Raw genomic sequence first — 22,984 nt, 5'->3', positions numbered from 1 at the left:
GACAGGGTGAAAACAGATTCTTCTGGCCTCAGGAAGAAACAAAAACCCAAATTCTATCCATTGTTCACCGAAGGGGCTCGTGGCGATCATCTCGTTTCCCTGCTGCCTGGGCGTCATCCTTGTCAATGTCTTGCTACCAAACACCAACTTGTGAGTAATTGCACCAGTTGTGGTCGCATCGTCTGTGCACAGGAAGGTTCCGGCCCCTGCTTTTTTTGTGGCAAACTTGTTTGCTCTAAGGAAGAGCGGGATAAAATTGCTTTGGGCACCAAGCAGGCAGTGAAGCTGAAAAATCGCCTTTTGCATGCCCCATGGGCACCGGGTACCCAAACTCCTCCTTATCGCCGTAAATCCTGCGCCAAGCGGGCGAACGCAGTCGACGTTCCAGGATCCTACGATGATGAGAACTCTCAGGAGGAAGACGAAGACTGGGACCTTATCCAGGTGCATACTGTGAAGGAGGACGCACAGCAACGGTTGGAAGAAGGCAAGTACAGTCTGCTTGTGACCTAGCCATGTGGCTCAGTGTCTGTCAGTAGCGCTGCTGTGCTTGGGCTTGTTGTCCTCATGCAACACCATCTGTTCTGCCCCTTCCGCTATGAAAATAATTATGCAGTGTACATTTTATGACCCATTTGTCACAACATTACACCGGTATATATTGTTCCGGACATGTTTTTTCACATGCAAAATCACTGGCTACAAAAGATGAAAGAAAGAAAAGCTTTCTGCAGAGAAGTTTTGATAGGATCACGCGAACTGAAGCGGTACATTTAAAGTAGGAATGTTTTCCCTTGTCTTGTTTGAGTAAAAGTGAATCACTGGGTCCAACAACCAGTAAATATACCCTAGTTTTTAGATAACATTAGGAAGTTAGTGGTTGGTATCTCCCTCGGGTTTTGTGACATGACAAGTACTGATGGCTTATAACAATAATGAAACGCCCTGACAGTAGTTCTCGCATTTTATAGTTTGACTTTGCTGTGCAAGATGAAATGCACAACTGATACATCTTGTTTGAGTAAGAAGTACTGTCTGATTGTATGCATCTTGACGTTAAAGAGCTGAAGGCGAACCCTAGTCAATGGCACTCATGTTGCTTGACTGAACGTAGGGTCCTCGAATATCCCTGATAGGCCAACGCTAGGTCCTTTCCCTTCTATTTCTTTCTTTACTCACTAATTAGTTACTGTGGCTACGTGGTAGTAAAGTGCTGGTATTCAGCACTGATGATCATTGAAAACAGTGATTTTCACAGTTCCCCAGACTGTTGATAAGTTTGAGCGTCCTCTTTCCAACTCTGGTCACATCGCCTTCGCGGTCAGTGCAAAGGAGATAGGCGCTGTGAGGTGCTAAATGCTGCGAGTTACAGAGCTAGTTAATTAGTCGGACCATTCAAACTTTTCCGCCAATAAAGGTAGTCTCTCAAGGAAAAATGAGGGGAATTAAAACCTAGCCAACGTGATCGGTGGGATTGAGGTCATGCACATTGATTTTCGGATTTGGGTGGATGATATCCTGTGGTTCATTTGTCGTGCCTGACCTGGTGATGCTAGCTGAACTAAACGGCCGATAACCGGACTTTGTCAGACCTGTTGACACGTGACGTGGTTATGTGGATCTTACAACAGCAGTTTGCATGTATGCCAAAATTTTCTCGTAGCATATGCACGCCATCAAATTTCACCTGATGATTCTCAACTGGTAAGTGGAGTGCTATGACAGTCCTATCGGTTGTTGGCCTGTTCTCCGGTCTCGGCAGTTGGATTGCAAACGTTTCATCACCAATCGAGGTGACATCGTCAGTGCGGCGCTGAGTGGGTCCCATCCAAGTTGCGTTAGCTCGCTAAACGTTCCCACATTGACCCGAGGGTGCCGCTTATATTGATTAACTCGAATCTTCGGTTGCCTACTTGTTTGTCTCATGTATAACCTGTCGCACTGAGTGCAGTCGGTTTTGTAGATGACAGACATATGGTCGTCATGTTTGATCGGATCCTTTGCCATATGCGAAGTGTGTTGTCTATGCGGAACCTGGTTCGGACATTAAGTTCTGTCGTCCATTTTGGTTAGGTCTTAATTTCCTGTCATCGCTCCTTGACAGAGACTCTCCTTAGTGGTGGAAAAGTGTAGACCAATGAATTCGCTCGGCAACCTCCACTAGTTTCATTATACTGGTCGGTCTATATAAGTCAGTCGAAGGTTTTCCCCAATCACGTCCCTCCAAGTCACTTCCCTGTAGGAATTCTTGGAACAGGGAAGTGAACCTTGTTCATCCTTCCTCCATGAATTTAGAAGGCGAACGTCATTGAACATGTACTGGAATCCCAGCCTGCTTAACGCTTATGGTGCTCCTGTATATTCTGTGCTCTCACGTAACTTTCGTAACGCTGTATCACGTTTGCCGCTGGAGTGCATAGGCTATAAATACTCATCCGCCGGCAAAGTTGCCATGATAATTCCTGGGTGCCGGCACCTAGTTTTAGAAAACTTATCAGCTTAAAGATGGGCATTCCTTTTCGATTGAAGTTGCCGGATTTTGACCAACCTTTTCTTTCGATATGAACAGTTTCATTACCTACGTGATCAGTCGTACTTAATGGAAGATGTGAGCACCTACATCAGTTTGAACACCGAGCTTTGGCTTCACGTTTGTAGGTCTGGCAGCAGCTTTGGCTAACCGTGACCGCCTACTGGAATACGATGTTACAACCGCTCGCCGAACACGTGTACTGGATGACGAGATGGACTACTTCGTATCCGAGGGTAGTGGTGGCGCCGCTGCTTGGCTCAGCCCCGAAGCGCGTGAACGGGTTGCGAAACGTTTAGCTGAGCTCCGCGCACTTCGCCACGCATCCAGACTTCAGGGAACGCACTTATGTATAGACTTTGCCGGACGGTCAGTGGAGATTGTGGTAAGTACGTCGTATGACATCGACTTACCACCAGGTCCGTGAATTGGGTAGGGTAGCTCAGTGGTTTGCGGTAGGAACTCTGACTCTGGGTCCTGTTGCACTCTGTTCGGAAGCTTCACTTCAGTCTATGATGAGCTTTATATCCTATTTTTTTGCACGTTATTATGTACAGCTTATTATTATTATTATTATTATTATTATCGTACGGTTGAATTTGTGGTACGTTAGCTGCCGTCAAAAAGTCGGATTTTGTCGAGCATGAGGTTGCCAAGACCAATCAGCTGTTTTTGGCTACTACATCATCGATCCATGTATGGATAGGTCCAGTATGCAAAGCGCTACAATAGCGCACAACTACCACTACCTATTCGTGGTATAAACATGGTAACCGACATCATAACGCTGTTTACGCTTGGACAACCTGGCAGTATCCCAGTCCTCGTGCTTCTTTCGGGTGGCATACCAGGTAGGCACCGAAAGGATGTTGCAGCTGAACCATATTTGTTTATTAATTATCGTATCACGATTACTAGGTATATCACTGCTCCTCGTTGAGTGAGTTTTCCTCTTTGTCGGATGTCTATTTGTTGAATTTTGTTTCCCATAAAACCTTCTTCCTCAGGACACAAGAGATGAAGCAGCCAGGCAATTGTACCGACCGAATCAAGAGGAAATCGATCAGTTAGAGGCATCTCTTCGGGACAAAGAATCGAACGACTTAAATAAAGGTTCTGCTTCATCTCAAGCGGTCGCGGGTCGGATGATTGATCCAACTTTGAACGATCAGTTCTTACAGGTAACCATTTGTTTCTTTTTGTGGCTAAGCTTGTTAAGTTATGATCAGCTTTCAACGAGATAGGCGAGATGGCTCAGTGGTTACAGCGCGAATTTACTGACCAGAAGGTCCGTGGTCCGAACCCGATCTCTGCCTCTCGACTTCCCCTGTCTAGGCTTGGGGAACCTGGCGGTATCCCGGCCCTCGTGCTTCTTTTTCAGTCGAGCTTTCGTCCCATTGGCGAAGTTGATCAATACCGAAAAGCCGAGAAGTAGTGCACAGCTGCTTCCTCTTTATTAAGAATAATCAAGAGTGCACGTCTAACGAAACTTCAGGGAGACCGCCCGGCTGATGATCCCGAATAGGGTGAAACAGCTGTACGGTGCTTCTCGGCGCTTTGGCATAGGTTGGCTCCACTTAAAGGACAAAATCTGGGTTTCAAATTTCCAAATTTGAAACAATCGAGAAGCCAGTCAACACATTACCGCTTAATGCGGATTCCGTGACTGAAGGACCAGTGGCACTATACCCCATCTGAGTGCGAGTTAATCGCAGTGCTGATGAGCTGCTTGTGACGTTCATTGTTCAAACTACTTGTCAGAAGATCGCTGATTCAAAACTCTGCTGGAGTTTCGTGAGACACGTGCTTTTGATGATTTTCAGTAGGGACGAAATAGGTGTACGTTGCTTCTCGGCTGTTCGGCATAGGTCGAATTCATCTATAGGGCAAAATCTCGACTAGAAATTTCAAAATATCATACTATCCTGTGCTTCTCTCCCAAGAGGGCCTTAACCATTAGAAGAAAGGACTAACAACAAGTGGTCTCCACAGACAGAGAGATTGCCTGCTTTGTAAATCAAAATCTTGCTGAAGGACTCAAATCACTAAATAAACCGACCATATTTACACTATCGGTCAGATACCTTGTTGACGCTAAAATACATGAAAGCCAAGTGAAAAAATTCCGCATCTCGGTTTTTGCTGGGACGTGGGGAAGTTTAGAATGGGGAGGGGGTGGAGTTCCGAGCGGCCTCTCGAAATGTCTTACGGGACCAGAGTGAAGTGGTCTTAATTGGTGGTGGGTTCCATAGTATCTTGACGGGAGCCGACTCAACCCTACACACCTAGTCAGTCACCTCGTCTCACATGGTTCCACTTATTCCAGCAACAAATGTTCACTGTTTTTGGTCCTTATCTTCACAGTTCCTCCCAACGCTTACTCGGAGTCAGCTTTCTGTGGATCAAGCGCCTGAATCCAGTTCACTCATGAAGGCTTTGAAAGATGCTCCTAATGGACTTCGTGTGCAAGATGACATTTCGCGACAGTTGACAGACGAAGGCTATTGTCTCAGTATGCACCAACCGTGGGCGTCCTTCCTAGTACGAGGATTAAAAAAGTAAGTGATTTATAAAACTTGAGGTGCCTGTTTTAGAACTCCGAGAAAAGCAGTCAGTTGACGGGACCAAGTCAATCTGATTAGGTTGAGCGAAGCGTTTGAAGCTAGTGAGCTATCTGAACAAACCGATTCTGAAAACAGTTAAAGGGCTGAAACCCAAAGCTCGAGCTCAGTCACCTAAATATTAGATGCTGTTGTTTGTGCGGAACGCCTGGACTGTTTAGATCGATCATGAACCGTTTGGTAGTCCGTACGTTCTTGTATACATGGTATCGAAACTAACCCACTCACTCGAAATAGGGAATGTTATTAAGAAAGAAAATCTCCCTATCTCACCTATACCGTGTGGAAATCACAATGGAACAGTGAACAGATCAAACACGATTCTCGCATCTACTTGGAACAATGTTTTACATCTTTTGCAGCACCTAACTCATATCCGGTTACTTCAATGAAATCCAGGTATTAATCTACCCGATGGTTCCTGCAACCAGACCCTCTGACCGTCACAGGTAGGAAGCGTACCTATCGATTGATCTGTGTCCGTAGAATCTGGGCCAAGATGTTCTATGACTAGGGGAATCAAACGCTTTCTTAATAATGGGGTACAGTTATGCACCGAAACTGTCAAAAGAAATGAACAGTGCGGCGTTTACTGTAAAAGCCTTATTCTATAGTCCGGTCATCGATCTGTTCACTCGACTGGGTAATTTGCTTGTCCTAAGAGACCTGCGTAGCAGCAGCGACAGGAACGAACAAAGGCTCTGGTGTACTCCTCAGTAAGGCAGATGTACCAAATGCTGTCCACCAAGAGGGAAAATGTAAGGAAATTGAGGACATAACCGATTATCTTAATCGGTGAGCGAACACCATAAAATGTCAAGACCAAAATCGGGCGCTCATAAGCACGGATATTCCCCACATGTGTTCACTGTCAAAGAATGAAACAAATGAATGAAAGAAATGAATACTGAGGAGATTTGCTGCTTACGTGTTTTATCTTTTTGAAATTATCAATTTTACCAACGATTTCATTGTGTAAGTTAATACATCTCACTGTAGTGACACTCTTTGGGGACCTTTAATAGTTTACCTTTATAATGTACGTTTAACATTCGGTTTTGACCCAAAAGGTCCGCTATATAAACAACAAGGTAGAGTAGCAATCGGATCCCCGCTTAATTCCTTTACCTGTGGTGTTATATTTTGAGCCCCACGGTTCCAACTTTACAGCCTCTACGCTGATGACGCTTTGCTTACTCTTTGATTCACACATCAGTACCCAGGAGCTGCTTCACTCTTCTCATTGAGCCCATTCAACAATACAATTTAGTGACGATAGTGAGATCAACGAAGTTTTCAGCTGTTGCACGTTACTTTGGTGGGCTTTATACAGAGGACACAGTTGAAGAGGAATTGCATTCCATGTCAGGGACTCTAAAAAGGAATCTAGACCCAACTAAATTCGTACTGAGACGCATAACACAGGCTAGTCAAAATCCACCCGAATTCCTGACTGAAACCATCGTATGAGAGCTGAATTTCCTCCCTAAAAAGAACATTTTGTACTTCACAGCTTAAGATTCACTTCAGCAGTGACCAACTTCAAGGACGGTGCACCATTCTACGGGGCTTATTTTGTTACCTGTTGGTTTGTTCGTGCATAGGTCATACGACTCGGCACTCAGCCCAGAGGATGGTTGAGCATCTGTTCCCCTGGCGCGATTGCACCTCGCTTAAGCGATACGAACTACCGGCTGAATAGTTCAACCATATTTATCGAGTGCAGTCCGGTCATTCCAGAGTCATTAGTCAACGGCCGAAGGAATTGTTATTAGTTTGCGTTGTCAAAAACCACAGGTAAAAACATTGGCTCGGCTCTGGCTAAGCAATCGCTCATGTCCGATCGATTCCAACCTAATGATAACCACACCACTAACAGCGTGAGCCTGCATTTTTGCGCTTCTGTACCCTACCTTATTCATGTTCATAGTTGTACCTTCCAGCTGTTTGCAAACAACAGGAACATATGTAACAGACCGAAATCGCTTTCTTGCATCTAGGAACGATCTTCAAGATATCGCAATCATTGCCATGGGGGAGTGCTATGTAGAACACCTTACCCTTAGCGGACTTGGCAGGAGAACTTTGCATTCGGTACGGAGCTGCATGCAGCACTCATATGATTGTCCTGAGGCGCGTAGTGTCTGATTAATCTAATTTTGTAACACCACTCGCATATAGTCGGAGTTAAGAATTTTACTACATCTCTGGACTCCAGGTTCCCCCTTTTGGTAACATCTTCTAGACAAATGCTTTCGAATGTGGGAGACCAATAAACTGGCTATTCGAATAGATAAGTTCAGTTCCCTAGTAGCATGTTGATGCTGGTTGAAATTCACGGAGCAAACAAACACCATCATTTGTTTGTATCATGAACTGCGCAAGCTTGGGGTTAAGATACCGCTATTCTTCGCAAACCGCAGTATGAACGATGTTCAGCACTTTTTCTGATTGGATACAGCTGTTTTAGGTTATATGCGGAATTCAGTCACTGGCTGAAATTACTTTAGTCTGAACGTGACCGCTCTGGATAGCATCGACTAGTCATGCATGATCGGCATAGTGGGCAACAAATATAGAACAATCGTTCAGCTGTGGCACTCTTTCGGCGCCTAACTGCCATGTCACCAGAAGGAAGCAAGAGGGCTAGGATGCTGTTAGGTTGTCCAAGCCTAGACAGGGAAAGTCGAGATGCAGAGGTCGGGTTCGAACCACGGACATTCTGGTTAGTAAATTCGCGCTCTAACCACTGAGCCATCTCGCAACAAATACGCTTACATTTCCGATAAAATTAAAGGCGCTTGGGAACAGTACATTACTGGAGAACCAGAAAGCTGGTGGTCAAGCGAAACGAATACGTTTGGAATTCAATATTTTCCAAGCAACTCTGGTTGGATAAAAGGTAGTTGGAATATATCTTTTGGATTTGGAAATTGCAATGTTCCCACACCGGTAAAAAATGAGGTACAATTACTTGCTTTTGATAAACTGGACCAGCATCTTGTTGTCGGTTTCCATGAAATTCTATTTGACACAGTACTCCTCTAAAAACCCATCATCCAAAACACCTAAGCTGTTTCTGGCTTTGAAGTTGGCGGCTCAGGTAAAGAGGAAGCCAGAATCTAATCCACTATGAAAGCAGGCGGAGCTACTAAATAAATGCGAAGTCAACATTCCGGAAAAATCGCTTGCGGTCTTCTCCATGTCGGGAGAACCATCGTTTGATCTGTGCGGCACAGTTTCCCCGCATGGATCGCCTTCCGCTGGGTGTATGAATCTCTACCCCCGTGATTTCTAGGCACATTCCGTGTTATTGCTATGCGTTGTACTCCGTGATGGGTAACAACGTTCACCCTGTTCTGCTTTCTTACGACTCACAGCCTAGATCTTATCAGCGAAAAATGAACGGTTCTCTAAAAAAACAATGCAGTAATGCTATTCTTCCAAGTCTGATAAATGCTGGACCGCATTTGACCACGGACTTGCCTATCGTGCCTCGACTTGTTTCGAATGAGCAGAACTCAGTCCATCCCGCTCCATTTAATTGGCGGAATGTGAAGAGCTTCCGATAAATTGTGCCAAGTCCTCTTTTCGACGGCCTCGTCGGGCGAGCAGAACTATTGACGTTTTCTGTATCTATACCCGATTAAAAGACAATCTAATGTAAAACTTGCTTCTGTGCGTGGGATTCGTGACTGAGTACTGGCTAACATCAATCTAATGATATCTATCATATGGCTTTGTTCGAAAAGTTACCATTACTGGAAATCCTGCTTCATAATAATACCTATCTCTACGAAACGCTTCATCTACTGCAAGGTTGAGCTCCACTGATGTACGGTGTCAACCTATCCCCTATCATCAGTCACTTTAGGGGCTTTTGCTTCATTGCTCAACCACCCTTCGCGCGCCTAATATCTTTTCTAACTGTGTAGTGTCACACAGGATCGAATGTCATTATGTGGTGAAGTATTCTTACTACACCATTAGGAATAATCAGATGTACCATAGTCATCGTCAGTCTACACGCCAAGCTTGGTGGGTCTGTAAAACAACGAGGCGCCGACATTTAGTACTGCTGTCGCTTCTATCCCTGTGTAGCTGCATTCTGATACCCTATTGACAAGTAAGTTTCAAAATATGACCATCACAAACAGGCTAATTTCATGGGCACCACGGTAAAATCGATTCTCTTGTCAATGTTTCAGAGACGAGGGTCGTGATTGGTATAGTGCACATCGAGGGTGTCTGTGGATCGCATCGACCGCAAAAAAGCCGGATCCCGACGCTGTGGAACAGATGGAACAGGATTACCTCAGATCTGGTAAGTAAAGCTGGTTTGCCTCTGGGATGGGGATCACTGGACCAACTATCTCCAATGATTTGCGTGTGACGGATTCGTTTCCAGATAGTGTCAGGCATGCTGATAAACATTTATTCTCTTTTTTCCTACCATCAGGTGGATTACGAGCTAACCTACCCCAATCCTACCCGACCGGTTGTCTTTTGGGTCGAGTGAATGTAGTGGATGTACTTAGCCAAGAAGACTACCGAACTAGGGTGAGTCAAGAGTTCATAATTCTCTCTACTAAACCGTGAGCTCCAAAAGGAGACTGCCACTAAGAAAGGATAATCTGAGCGTTGCTTCTCTTTGGTGTTATCGCCCGCTGGGTCGTGGCTGTCAGACAACGCTTTTGTGGTCTTTTCTCAAGGTGTTTCTTGGTAATATCCACTCTTCAACCATCCATTCGATGATCCTTTTTAAGCTACTTCTCTCTCTCTGAGGTTTGTATCAAATCGCCGAATCAGGAAATTTCGACTTACCGGGAGTTTGGGGCCGTTTCTCGCTGTAGCTTCTTGTTAACAAATAGCACAAAACCTGAGTGGTGTCAGAAGACAACCAAGCTCCCTTTATCAGGTGTCACTTGCTTTTAGCGACTGAGACTTCTCTAAGGCCTTTTGTTCAGAAACTGCTACTGAATATCAGCTGCAAGGTACTTCGTACTTTTGTTTCACAAAAACGGATTGATATGTCGGTAGTATGAAACCTTCATGGCCCAATGATTCCTCCTCACAAGGGAAACGTTCTCAGGTCGTGACTTCAAAGCTTCTCTTCAACATTTTAACTATTCAACTAGTGGCGGAACGTACACTGTGCCCATGGGCCATGTAATCAAAACCTATTCGTATCAGTGAGTTGTACAGTACTCACGCGGCCAGGCCAACACCGTATTGTTTGAGGGCTATTAGTTTCTATCAAGCTCAGGCTGTACAGAATTCACCTTAATAATCTGAATTCGGACACCCAGCGGGCGGACTTGGACAATTGTCACATCTGAAGAAGTGATTCTCCTTTTGGAGCGCTTATAATGAGTAGATGTATAGCCTACTGAGTTAGGTATGTTGTATCTTCACTCAAATGACCGGAAATTCGCCTGTATATTCGGTGGAGTAGGAACTGATTTTATCTTGCTCAGATGAACATCACTCTGTTCGTTACTCCTTTTCTCCAAACAGCTATCCGAGGATTGTGACTTACTTCACAGTCCACAGCATTATGTGCTTAATTTTCAAAACGCCTGGGATCGGCGTTCCTCCCAATGGCTAGTGACTTGGTTTCCTCCGACACACTGTAACACAGGAGCCTGATGATAAGATCTTTCCTTTACCTTGACGCATTTTTATCCCTCAGTATCTTCCAAACGGAGCAATAACCGACACCCAAACTCTAGCAGATCATGCCATAATGTCGCCGCTTCTCACTGAATTCGATCAACCGCATCCTGCTCATCGGAATCATATTTTCTGCCCAAGCTATGAACTGTTCATCGCATCATAGAATACCTGGCTGAGACAATCACGTTGTTGCCTATGACCGTCAGGCGTCAGCAACTAACGGAAGATTGTTCACTCAACTTGTAGCACAACATAATCTGCATAATCGTGCTGTTACTGCGGTAGCCAAATATGCGGACAAGGTTGACGGACCATGGGCTACCGGATCCCACGAGTGGCAACATCTGATGCCTGTAATATGGTTTACGGGACGAGTAGCGCAACTTTTCGCCAAACTAGGCGATAAATACAGCTTGGTTAAATGAAAACCAGCCCACAAAACGCACAAACACAAAAAGTGTGGGTGGTAGCTTGTTTCCTCCATCGTCAAATAAAAGCGGTGTCCGGCAGGGTATCTTTTTTCCTTATATGTAGGGGACATGCGCCTACCAGATTTTCTCAGTAGATATAAGTGTACTTGCGACGTTGACTAACTGTAGCTATCGAATGCTTCAAGCGCATCTGATGCTGCCCAGTACACTAAATGAAATTAGCTCATTAGGCAAACGATTTCTCACCCTCAATGTCCTAAACTGCTAAGCTGTTATCCCCTCTCCTCTGGTCAAAGTTCTAATGACCTATTAAATAACCGTGAATTCCTCACTATCTTCATTATCCCTTCCTCAGAACTTCTACTTCAAAATATCTAGTAATCCCTCCGCACATCCGAGCTATCTTTAGTAGAGTTCGACGTCTAGCTTTTCGTGCTAGAGAAAAGCAGAGAACGATTCCTGCTTAACCCAGTCTAATTTGCGAGTTGTATCCTCTGTCCTCTTTCTGCGCATCCCTGAGAAAGATCAGTGCTTTACTACCAGATCTCTAAAGAGTCCCTCCATGTGCAATGTTATCTCGATAAATGTCTAAGATGATGTAGTGGTACTGCCGTAATTCCATGTTCGTCCCAAATTCCCAGAGTCTTTCACCCTATCCTCCAGTCACTTACTAAAGCCCCGTCTACCTCACACACGCGTTCTACGCCTATACTGTTGCCTACCAAAACTTGAACCCTCTGTAATTCTGTGGCGAGTTTTCTGATTAATCTTTGTGCCCTGCTTGATAACCCAGCGTCTCACCCACTTGTGCAAAACTTTCGTCGATGGATGTTCCACGCGGTTCTCAATGGCGTGTCGAACTAATTTATCGATTACAGTTGGAAATGAGTGCGGGAAATCCACGTTTGAATGTGTAAAGCTTTACTGCGTTTAATTTGTCCACACCACGATGTCACATACGGTCCCAAGTTCACTCACAAGGCATACATTAGTCACCATAAGGTTAAGGTGTGGCGGCATTGCCGTCATACGTGGGTTTTCAGTGAGGCTGGTTGATAATAACCTTAGGGATGGCGACAAAACATGCCTTGATGTGAGGGGTACGTCGTCAGAACCATTCTTGACGATAAGTATATCTCATCCACTAAGACTTTTCACACCTGATTGACTATGAGTATAACGGTCACAATAGCGTTTTCGGAGCTTGTTTTGCAAATCAAGCTTTTATTTGGCATTAATGGTAGACTCAGTCGTATCCATCGTTCGTGACATTCTTCAGCTGAATGTACTGTACAAAGTCTACCTTACGGTTCATTTGGTATGAAGTATGTCAGTGTTCGGCAACCTTACAAGTAGTGTTATGTCGGGAGGTTTTTTCATATTCTTGGATTTTGCCGTAGTGGAACGCTTCAAGTTGGAAGAATCTCTGTGAAGGTTTTTTCTTACTTGGGGCTTTCATGTTGTATTGGCAGATGATATAAGATCACGGATCGGTTAATGATCACCCGCTACCTTGATATAGTGGTTGGGCTTGAGTGTTTGTAATAATCCTGCAGGTTAAACTGGCTAGAACTACGTTTCTCAAACTTCAGCCAGTCCGGGAAGTCTAAAGGAGACAAAACACAGCAGCCTCCATACTACAGGTCTGTGGTCTAGGGGTAAAGTTGTACTGTCTGTGGTAGAAGTGTGAAGGCGGTATGGTGTTTCCCTCGGATGACCAGCTTGTCCACATTTATGGGAGTAGTGATGCCGCCTTCCCCCGAGGAAGAATGAGTGAGAAAACGTCGGCCCTAAAAGCCGCACCCGTCGATCACTCGAGGTTTGACCGTTACCACCGGGGCATTATTCAATACGGTCGAAATAATTGCTGTTGTTCTGAAGGTATCTGCTATGAGCAATCGCATCCCGAATGGGAGGGCTACGTTTTACTCTTAGTGCCCTCGGGTTGGACAAGTACCCAACAACCAACTGGGTCAACCTAATGAGCCGTTGGCCCCAGGGCGAGTTTTTCTACGAGACCCTAACGTCTGTTGAGTCAAAAGCTACGAGCAAGCCCCCGGAAGGAAATACCCCCACTGTCTTGTGGGTCGGACTTTTAACGTTCACTACCTCAAAGATTCAGTCGTCAAGGTAGCGTACCAGCGGCAGCTGCCCGGTACGGTTAAAATCCGAAGCGCTATGATTTCGGCATTTCACTGCGTACGTCCCGAAACGAGGCTACTGTCCAATTCAACTTAGATCTGACAGCAATCCATATCCCTGATCGTGGCTAAGAAGGCCACCGGTCAGTGAAGATAAAGACGGCTCAAACGTCCATTCAAAGTCCCACCGCCTACTTCTGTGAATGGAGCACGTCGAAGAACAACTCTGCTGGCCTGAGGTGCCCATTGTGACGGTAAACACAGATGAGTTCAAAAGCGCAGTCTAACTTTTGAAGCGAAACAAGGTACTCCATTGTGACTGTCTTCCATCTACCTTGTTTATTGATGGAGTTCTCCGTGGTCTGAAAACTCATGTAGAACGTTTGGGTGATTGAGAAAGTGCCAGAGTAATAACAGATATCTGATATCGTCCCTATTTTAAAGTGTTGGATCTGAATGTGGGAATCTTCGGGATACCAGCTTGCTTGTTAGTTGCTCACTGGTATCCCACGCAGATTTGCTAGCACTCGTGAGGTGCAGAGTCCTGAAAACCCAGTTGGGTTCCGTTCGAGGCGTGGATGTGTTTGTCATGTCTTCACATTACGGCAACTTCTCGAACACCACCTTGCATACGGAAAACGAACAAGTGTCGGCTTCTTAGATATAAAAGCAGTATTCGACCTAGTCAGCCGCGCTGCTTTGTGGTGATCTGTCATAGGTGCACTGAATATTTTCATCACACTGGTCCATGGGAGGAATATTGGAAACAATGGACCGGTTTACCCATCCAGGCAGTCGTATCATGTCAGATGGCAGCGTCAATGGCGAAATGAATGCTGGTGTCGCTAAATCCCGTTTTCCTGTATCATAGGTATCGTTGGGTCGATGTGAAATTAGCCTGTCAATGAAAGGTGAGGTCTACAAAACAACAGTACGTCTAGTGCTGCTTTACGATTGTGAAGACTGGTCTCTGAATTGTCTTTGGCCATTGACACCTTCCAAACGTTATGTATGTATTATGGGAACAACGAATTAGCAATGCCAAAGCTCGACGATTGGTTTCCGGTATCTAATCAGCTGGTTGTCCAATTAATGGGCTGATCCCGCTGCACCACTATGCAGCCGGCCATGTGCTATGTATGCCAGGTGATTGATTACCTCGTCTGCTGAGGCAGGTTCCGATTGGAGGGTGCTGCGTACGACCAGAGGACGGAGCATGAAAAACCTGACGAAAGGTGTTGACCGGAGCGGTGCACGTCATCTGCGAGGTTGGGTCATCAAAGACCCGCGTAAGTGGTTGGAAATACTCACTAACATGACGATGCCACGCAAACAGTGACGGTGTTTTGTATCTAATTTATTGTTGTTAATCGTAAGCCCACCGGTTTCCTCCATTTTTCCCATATCCTCTCTATCCTACACTACCTGCTGTCGCAAGATGCGTCAACCCGAACCACCTTACATATATATGATTCACCTCCTGTACTGAAGTGAACTGAGCGCAGTTGTGCTCACTACTGCACAAGGTCGTTACTCGGTCCAGTTGCTTGTCCCTTCCCCGTATTACGAAGTTTGGGACAGCTCACAATATGAGCTTTGTTCTTGTGTAGGTAACCTGGAAACAGACTTCTTTCGAGCTGCACGAGATATATTCAGAAAAAAGCTTCACAGTCAAACAATTCGATTTTGTTTCATCCATCTTGTTTATTTGCAGTTTCCTGACGGACCCAGTGAAAGTCCTTACGTATTCGTCTGTAATGACCCTCACGAACTGCTATTAAAACTGCCCATCAGTGGGAAACACAAAATATGTAAGTCCTGTACTTTGATCCTAACAATATGAACTTTAGATAAACTCGAAAAGCACATCCACACAGCAGCGGTAAAAAATCTGGCATAATCATACACTGGAACGGGGTCGGATGATGATTGTGAGAAAATTCCCCGAGATTATTGTACAGCTCTTTATTTTGAACTGACTTGCATTAAATTCTTTTCAATTATTGTCTCGATTTCCCGATTGCACGGCTACTGCCAATGGAGTACATTTCAGTTACAATCGAACGTCGCACATTCTTTCTCTACTACCAATAAGCTTGATCATCTATCCCAATAGTCCCGGTGTGGAACGTATATATTTGAATCCAATATCCTTCTTCCCCCATAGCTGGCTTCGACAACTCTTGTAAGGTAGGGATCTTGTCACACTGCTTAAAACCAACTAGGGATTATAGTCAGTCATCCCAGATGTGATATCGAAAATTAGCATAGACAATGGATTGTCATGATTCACTCCTCTTCAGCGAATGCAGTAACAGCCTACTGCTAACCTACAGATGTAACTGATCCGCGTCCGTAACAACCAAAAACACCTGTTTCTGAAAACTGGATTGACGTTTCGACTGAGAGGATTGAATGGATGACCGAACATTTTCAGAACTTTGTATATAATTAACAATATGCCATAAGAAACATTCACAAAACGAAAAAGGACAATCAGTATTCAATACTTCAGCGGGTAGCTCGAAATGGACAGAGCGACCGGGATAAGTTCCATTATTTTTATCATCATCAAGTGTGCAAAAATAAATCTTCAATGAGGACTTTTCTCCTCATCTATGCGTAGTTTCATACAAATTCGGTAGAGAGCTAAGGCTGAGCGACCGGCGTCCTGGTGTTCCTGAACGACTGACCACGTCTTTGTGTTGAAGCAAATCGCAGCCCACATCCAACTGTTCTTGACATTCCTTAAAACGCTGAACTATGTCATGATAGTCTGCGTCCTGACGGTGGTAATCTGAAAGCGCAGCCTCCAGTTGTTCCACCTCTGTCTTGATCGCTAGAAATTCAGCGTCTAACTCGGATCTGAAACACAGAACACAACTTATCCAATGGATGCATCTGCATGTGGGCAAGCAAATTCATGTAGTAAGTGAACTAATTGGGTTTTGATTTCAGTACATTTTTGTGTTAGAGATATGAACCTATTACCGTAGTATCTAGATGTGTAGCTCCGACAGATTTCAAAGTACGCATGGTGAAATAGGCCAGATGCAAGTGAACACTTTCTTCTAATATCGCTTGAACAAGTGATCCCCATAACACGATATCGTTTCCGCTGGTTCAACGGGTCAAATATTTGATATTAACCTACAGATCCGAACCTACCTAAACGTAACGCACATTCTTGCTGAAGCGTGAAATCACGGAAAATACGATGTGAAACCGTCTCGATAGGAAACATAAGCTGCTAGTGGTAAACCGTCAAAACAATGGGCTGTACGAATAGGCCATTCGATCTTCAGGTTGCTATGCGTTTTCGCGATATCTGATTTGTCTCTCGATCCAAGGACCATGTAACACGAAAAGTTGCGTTCGGTAGGTTTCTACCAAACCCGAATGTATGACGCTGCGCACCCAAGCATATTACACATCAACCAATCTGTTCAGCATACAATCAGTCACTCCATAGTACCCATTTGTGGTAAGGACGATAAAACTGGTATTGGTATGCAGCAGATGTATAGTGGTTTGAGTGTCCGGGTCTCAACGAAATACCGCACGGGGATTTGGGATCCAACAAAAATGTTCGAGATATCTGACAACACTGATCGGCACTAATCGGCTCATAGTCTACGAAGTTTGCTTAATTTGTTGCTTAACTTGTACAGCTCGGTTTTATTAAACGGCGTATTGGTTCGGTGTTTTGCCGCGGTTTGCCCTCAAATGGAAGCCTACCGAAGGGTTCATCCAGTGAATTAATGGACAGTTGTATCGTGTTATCACCATTACGCACACCGTGGCTCCAACCAATGTAGGCATAGCAACTTCAATGACTAGGACTGTGCAGGTGTTCCCAAGCATCCCGCAAACGCGCCAATGATCACCACATGTTCATCGTATCTGCTTATGCTCCCAATAGACTGTAGCTCTGATGCTTTCGAAGGCAATTTTTACGATGCCCTGAATGGCCTACTGCGGCAGACTAGGAGCTCAAATACTGTTTGGGTTGTCTGAGATAAGAATACGCAAGTAGGTAAACTCAGCGCTGCTGAGGTCCAATTGGGTGACCGTTCTGGATTGGAATATAGAAGTACGAACGACGTCCAACGCCTGCTGCAGTTACGTGCCGAAAACCGACTGCTTCCGCATGGTACTGGATTCCGAAGCCGCTTGGCCACATGTTGCATCTCGCGTGCGAGCCAATCTTCAACACAAAGAGACCGCGTCGCCACTGGCTAAAGTGGCGTGGGTTACTCGCTGAATATCACTTGTTCTTCAGAAGCGTGCAAGACGTGCACACATCGGCTGGCCTCTCGATCCCGACGTGAAACAATTCTCCCAGAACCACTTATTGAAATCCTTCTCGGACAACACATCTGATTTTGATTTTTACCGAGAACTACTCGCCTTAACCCGGCAAGACGGTGGGTGCTCTACTTGTGAAAGGGGGCAATAAAAATTACTCGACGATCAGACATGTATTTCTCCCGGTCCAGAGCACACTACCACTACACGAACTGTCAGACTTCGAGTGATAAAGAACATCTGTGTAGATCGAATAGCTTGGTGGATCTGGAAAACTGAAGAGACAAGAGACGAGAAACTCTGGTAATGTGTGTAGACTATCCCAGCTGATATGCGCAACAGCAAAAAACACCAAAAACGGCTAGGTTATCTGTAAAAACTGTTGGAGTGAACACGATCAACAACTTAAATAGCCACATACAGTTGCTCAGCCCTATTCGCGAACCGCAAATAAGCCTTGGATAGTGAGTATGGAATTCCGGACGGCTTCGGAAATAAGCGATTACCTTTTCTCCCTCAAACGTCACTGAGCCGCTGGTCCAGAACAACTCCCGCCCACTCTTCAAAGATGGAGGTGAAATACTCAGTTGGTGCTTGTCTAACTTATTTGCCTCTATCTGGATAAAAGAGACCGTCCCAACCAACAAAGGTAAGTCGACAGTGGTGCCCATTTTCAAAAAGAGGCACTCACAGTGAGTGTGGCAATTATAGAGGAATTAGCTTGAGCCTTGTAACTACTCTTTGCGTCGCTAAACTCCCGCCCTTCAAAGATGGAGGTGAAATACTCAGTTGGTGCTTGTCTAACTTATTTGCCTCTATCTGGATAAAAGAGACCGTCCCAACCAACAAAGGTAAGTCGACAGTGGTGCCCATTTTCAAAAAGAGGCACTCACAGTGAGTGTGGCAATTATAGAGGAATTAGCTTGAGCCTTGTAACTACTCTTTGCGTCGCTACGTCATCTTACAAAGTTGTTTGAAGACGGGACCCGAAAACAGCAAGCAGGATTGCGGTTGAGAGGAAGTTGTGTGGATCACATCTTCACACTCCGTCAGGTGTTACAGCAACGACATGCATATAAGCGCCCCATAATGTTGGTACTCCTTAATTTCAACAGCGCGTTCGATTCTACCGACCGGCTAGTTCTTTTCAACACGCTCGCGCGAGAGTATATCAAGCGGTGTTTCTATTCACACACTTGTAGGCGCGTGAGGGTGTATGGATAGCGCCCCAAAAGCTTTCCTACAAGCAATGGTGTCCGATAAGCATGTTTACTCTCTCCATTCTTGTTTAATTTCATCGCTGATTGGATAATGCGGCAAACTTTGGAAGGTCTCCAGAACCCAGATGTTCAGATCTCTCCGAGCGAGAACCTTGTTGACCTGGAATATACAGATGAAATTCTCATTTTTGAAAAAAATAGCAGGAAGCGCAAGTATAACGTGAAAAGCTGGTCAGTGTCGTCCAGTTCCCCGGCACTTCCTTCGCGCCCACGAAGAAAAAGTCGTACTGCGGGAAGTACTATGATTGAAGTGACACTGGAATCTGTAGAACACAATGAATATTTCGGAAGCTACATTATCTCCAATGGTCAACGCACGAATCTCAAAAGTTAGAACTGCGTTTGCCAAATTGTACAACTTTTATGGAACAACACGCCATATATCTTAGCCCCCAACCTGGAGGAGCAGGAGGCCGTGTTGGCCAGACCTCTAACCATTGACCAAACTGGTATGAGAAACTCTGTGAGCGTCGCACGCACACTCACACGCTCAATGGGTCACGGAGGCATACAAACCGTCACACCACGGTAAGGTCCAATATCTTTGTGACAGCTTCTGGGATTACTGATTATTCGTCGTCTTACGGTGGCACGCAAAACCCTGAATCATGGGAATCAAGCGGGAGTTCGACCGGGTAGAGGTTGTGTTGACCAAATCTTCACACTACGTCAGGTGTTAGAACAACGCCATATGTACAGATGATTCACAATCTTGGTGTTTCTTGACTTTAAGCGTTCATCGGATTCTGCCGATCGGTCAGTGCTGCTAACTACACTTACTCAAGAGAACATGCCCAAGAAGTTTGTGAACATAATCCGATCTCTATATTCACATGCGTCCGGGTATATGGAGCATATGATAAGCTCCTCAAAAAGCTTCTCTACAAAAAGTGGTGTGCGACAAGGGTGTCCACTCAATTCTTGTTCAGCTTCGTCGTCCGTGAAATAAGGAGGCGAACGCTGGAACGCCTTCAAAACCTCGTATTCCAAACTGTTGCTGGTGAGAACCTTGCCGAGCTGGTGTACGCGGACAACATCATCCTTATCTCGAAGACGAGGGCGAAACATGTGGAGAACCTTGTATATTTCGGTAATTGTAGTAGCTCTGATGGAAGTGTCTGATGAAGCCGGCGCATGAACCTCAAAGGCCTAAATCACGTTTGCAAATTCACGTCACCTGTGGCGTCAGAACGACATATTACTGGGTCTCAAGGGTCGTGTGTACCATGCTATAGTAAGGGCTGTGCTGTCGTATGGTTACGAAGCACGACCTCTGCAGATAGATGATGTGAGGCATCTTCAGGTTTTAACCACCGATTCCACCTTCCTTCAGAATGGCGCAAAATGCGAAATGGGCAACGTAGAACTTGCTAGAAGGGTGTGAAAGCGATTACGAGGAGTTCAGCTGTTGTTGATGCGTTCCGCCTTCCAAGGAGTCTCCATAACCTCTCTGCGCCTAACTAGATGCACTGCAAAAGATGGCGGTCCATCGATGTTTGTGGCGTTCGTGCTGTCAGTTTCTTTCCAGATTGTCTGATTGAGCACTCGGGGGTGTGGGAACCTTGGAATGCTTGCGATAGGCCAGCATCAAGTCCTATCCTTCACCCATTCTTTTCTCCTATACTATTCTAAGGCTTTTAATATAATGGGACAAACTTTATGATTGTATGGCAGTGGATAACAATCATCATAATAATCGTTCAGCTGTAACACCCTTTCGGTGCCTAACTGCCATGCCATCCGAATGAAACACGAGGGCTGGGATACTGCCAGGTTGCCCAAGCCTAGAGAGAAGTTGGGAGGCAGAGCCCGGGTTCGAACCACGGACCCTCCGGTGAGTAAATTCGCGCTCTAACCTCTGAGCCATCCCGCCAACATCAGTTGTGTTGCCCCTAGCCAAGGTGAATTACAAGAAATAATCAAGCTAGTGAAGCACAAAAGTCCAAGACGAGGACAGTATCCCGTTGGAAATCTCCAGTCTGACTGCCAAGTCGTTGGACATCTTCAAACACTTTTCTGTTCAATATGGGAAGCCGAAATGTTTCCGGCAGGTTGAATTACGGCCATACTGCTGCCGATATCAAAAAGGCACCAGAAGTGTTTTGTGCGACTGACTTCGGAATCGGCCTCATAGATGTCACAGCCGAAACCTTTACCAGAATACTCCTGCACCGCCTCAAAGAAGCTAGGGAGTCTTATTAGAACAGCTCAGGGTGGCTTCCGGTTAGAAAGCGGTCGCGTTGACTAAGTACTCCAGCAACCGATCACTACCAGCTTCATTGGCCTCTGTGCCGCATTTGACTCACTCAATCTGGAATGCCTTTGGTCTGTCTTGAAACGTTTGCTGATTGGACTGTTAATAAATGGTGGAAAAAAATTCTATCACAAGCATGGACGTCCGGCCTAGCCCTAACCGAGACCTCATAAGCCAAGTCGATTCCTTCAGACATTTGGGCTCCATCTAACAGATGTCCTGTGTAAAAATAAATAACTAGTTTATTTTTCAGAAGCTGTATGGTCTATTTCATTTCATGCCCACATATTGACTAACGTGAGTTTTCAGTTTTTTAAGGATCGGCAGAATTTATTCTAATCAGAGGAACAAACAAGAACAAAGCAAATAGTCGAGGAATAAATATACGCTCACCTAGTCTTCCTCAAATAGTTCGACGTATCCGACGGTTTCCGGGCTTCGTGTTGGACCGTGAGGTCCATGTGAACCACCTGCGCTAACAGTGACTCTGCTTGTGTCAGTAGCACATCTGCCGTATGTAGGGTTACCTTGGGTTGGGTCTTTGTACGGATATCGATGAATAAATGAGATGCGGCGGTGCACAGAACAGAGATCGCCTGCGTACGGTGAACCAAGCTATTTCAAAAAGGGATACACCTACCTCGATAAACTCCGTTTGAATGCGACGAAGTCGGACAAGAGCGTCAAGTTTTTGCTCCTCCAGTAAAGTAAGAATATCGTAATCCTCAGCTATGATACAGTGAAGGGGTTGCTATTGTGATCCCTTACCACTCAGATGCGTGAAGATCAGTTCCAATCGCTGATTAAGTTTGTCATTCATTCGTGACTGGAAGATGGCGACATGGTCTCTACTAAGGTTGGCGGAGAGACCGCCAAGTGGCTGAAAGGGATTCGACCTGGGGTCAGGTTGGTGCATTTGCAAATGAGCTGAAGTCCAAGCATCCGATAGTTGATTGTAGAGCTCGTTTTCCTTAGTTGAGAGAAAACCCAGTTCCGAGTCATACGCCATGTCGAAAAGCAGTTCTTGAATGAGTTGGTACTCAACCTGTTTGGGATTAAAACGTTTGCGCGTCTGGTCCACACTTAGCTAATGGTGTTAAATCAAGACAGTAGTGAACGAAACAAACCCGGGTATTCAAGTCTCGAATAGTTCGTAGTTTATCATCCAGCGACATCTTCAGTTGAGGCAGATCATATGCAGGGTCGCACTAAGAGTAACTGAAGAAGACATTGGTAACAGCATGGAATAGTTGAGTGGCAACCTTTTTGATTGAGCACGGACTAAAAAAATGACGCAAAATGAAGCGACCGAAATTCCGGTCTCTAAGTCAACGCCCGGTGAGAAACCATTTACCTCACGTTTATGACACTGCATTAGCTATTCCATCCAGATAGGGAAGACAAACTGCTAAAAAGTCTTGACGATTCAGTTGTCCCTATCCTTTAGAGAGACCAAACGAAAGACTTTACCCTACTTCATTCCATACCCCGATGCGTGCATTGATTTTCAGGAATCTGGCGGAATTGTGCCGATGTTAGAGCATGTCTTCGTCAAAATATCTCACAGGATACCAATTGCCCGGTGCGTCATCATGTCTACAGATTTTATCTACCGTGTACAAAACCATACACATTTAAATACAACTGTCTATGCCGTCCATCAATAGTGCATTCTGATTTCCGTGCACTTGGTAGACGTGTTTCAGATACTCCGAACCGCAAGGCATTTTAAGTGAATTTCAT

General features: G+C 45.2%; 2 protein-coding genes across 2 annotated transcripts in view; one reads left to right on the top strand and one right to left on the bottom strand.

Moving 5' to 3' along the window:
* T265_03633 (hypothetical protein) overlaps positions 1-15,392 on the top strand; it is a gene marked incomplete at both ends in the record, with an annotated part of 31,056 nt that extends 15,664 nt beyond the window's left edge. Inside the window, 7 exons of the mRNA XM_009168168.1 lie at positions 1-496; positions 2,659-2,915; positions 3,538-3,711; positions 4,895-5,088; positions 9,360-9,475; positions 9,611-9,711; positions 15,114-15,392. Of these exons, the coding sequence (XP_009166432.1) occupies positions 1-496; positions 2,659-2,915; positions 3,538-3,711; positions 4,895-5,088; positions 9,360-9,475; positions 9,611-9,711; positions 15,114-15,242 (1,467 nt within the window). The remainder of the gene's footprint in view (positions 497-2,658; positions 2,916-3,537; positions 3,712-4,894; positions 5,089-9,359; positions 9,476-9,610; positions 9,712-15,113) is intronic.
* Positions 15,393-15,867: 475 nt separating this feature from the next.
* Positions 15,868-22,449, bottom strand: T265_03632 (hypothetical protein; the record flags this gene model as incomplete). The annotated part of the gene is made up of 5 exons (XM_009168167.1): positions 15,868-16,264; positions 21,635-21,837; positions 21,882-21,970; positions 22,010-22,328; positions 22,369-22,449. 5 exons carry the CDS (start codon positions 22,414-22,416, stop codon positions 16,012-16,014), a joined length of 912 nt encoding a protein of 303 aa, XP_009166431.1.
* Between the last annotated feature and the right edge of the window lie 535 nt (positions 22,450-22,984).

This window comes from Opisthorchis viverrini (assembly GCF_000715545.1).
Source record: "Opisthorchis viverrini unplaced genomic scaffold opera_v5_55, whole genome shotgun sequence".
In the NCBI taxonomy this organism is placed as follows: domain Eukaryota; kingdom Metazoa; phylum Platyhelminthes; class Trematoda; order Opisthorchiida; family Opisthorchiidae; genus Opisthorchis; species Opisthorchis viverrini.
Note: the sequence above shows the minus strand (reverse complement) of the source record. Positions and strands in the feature narration are given on the sequence as shown.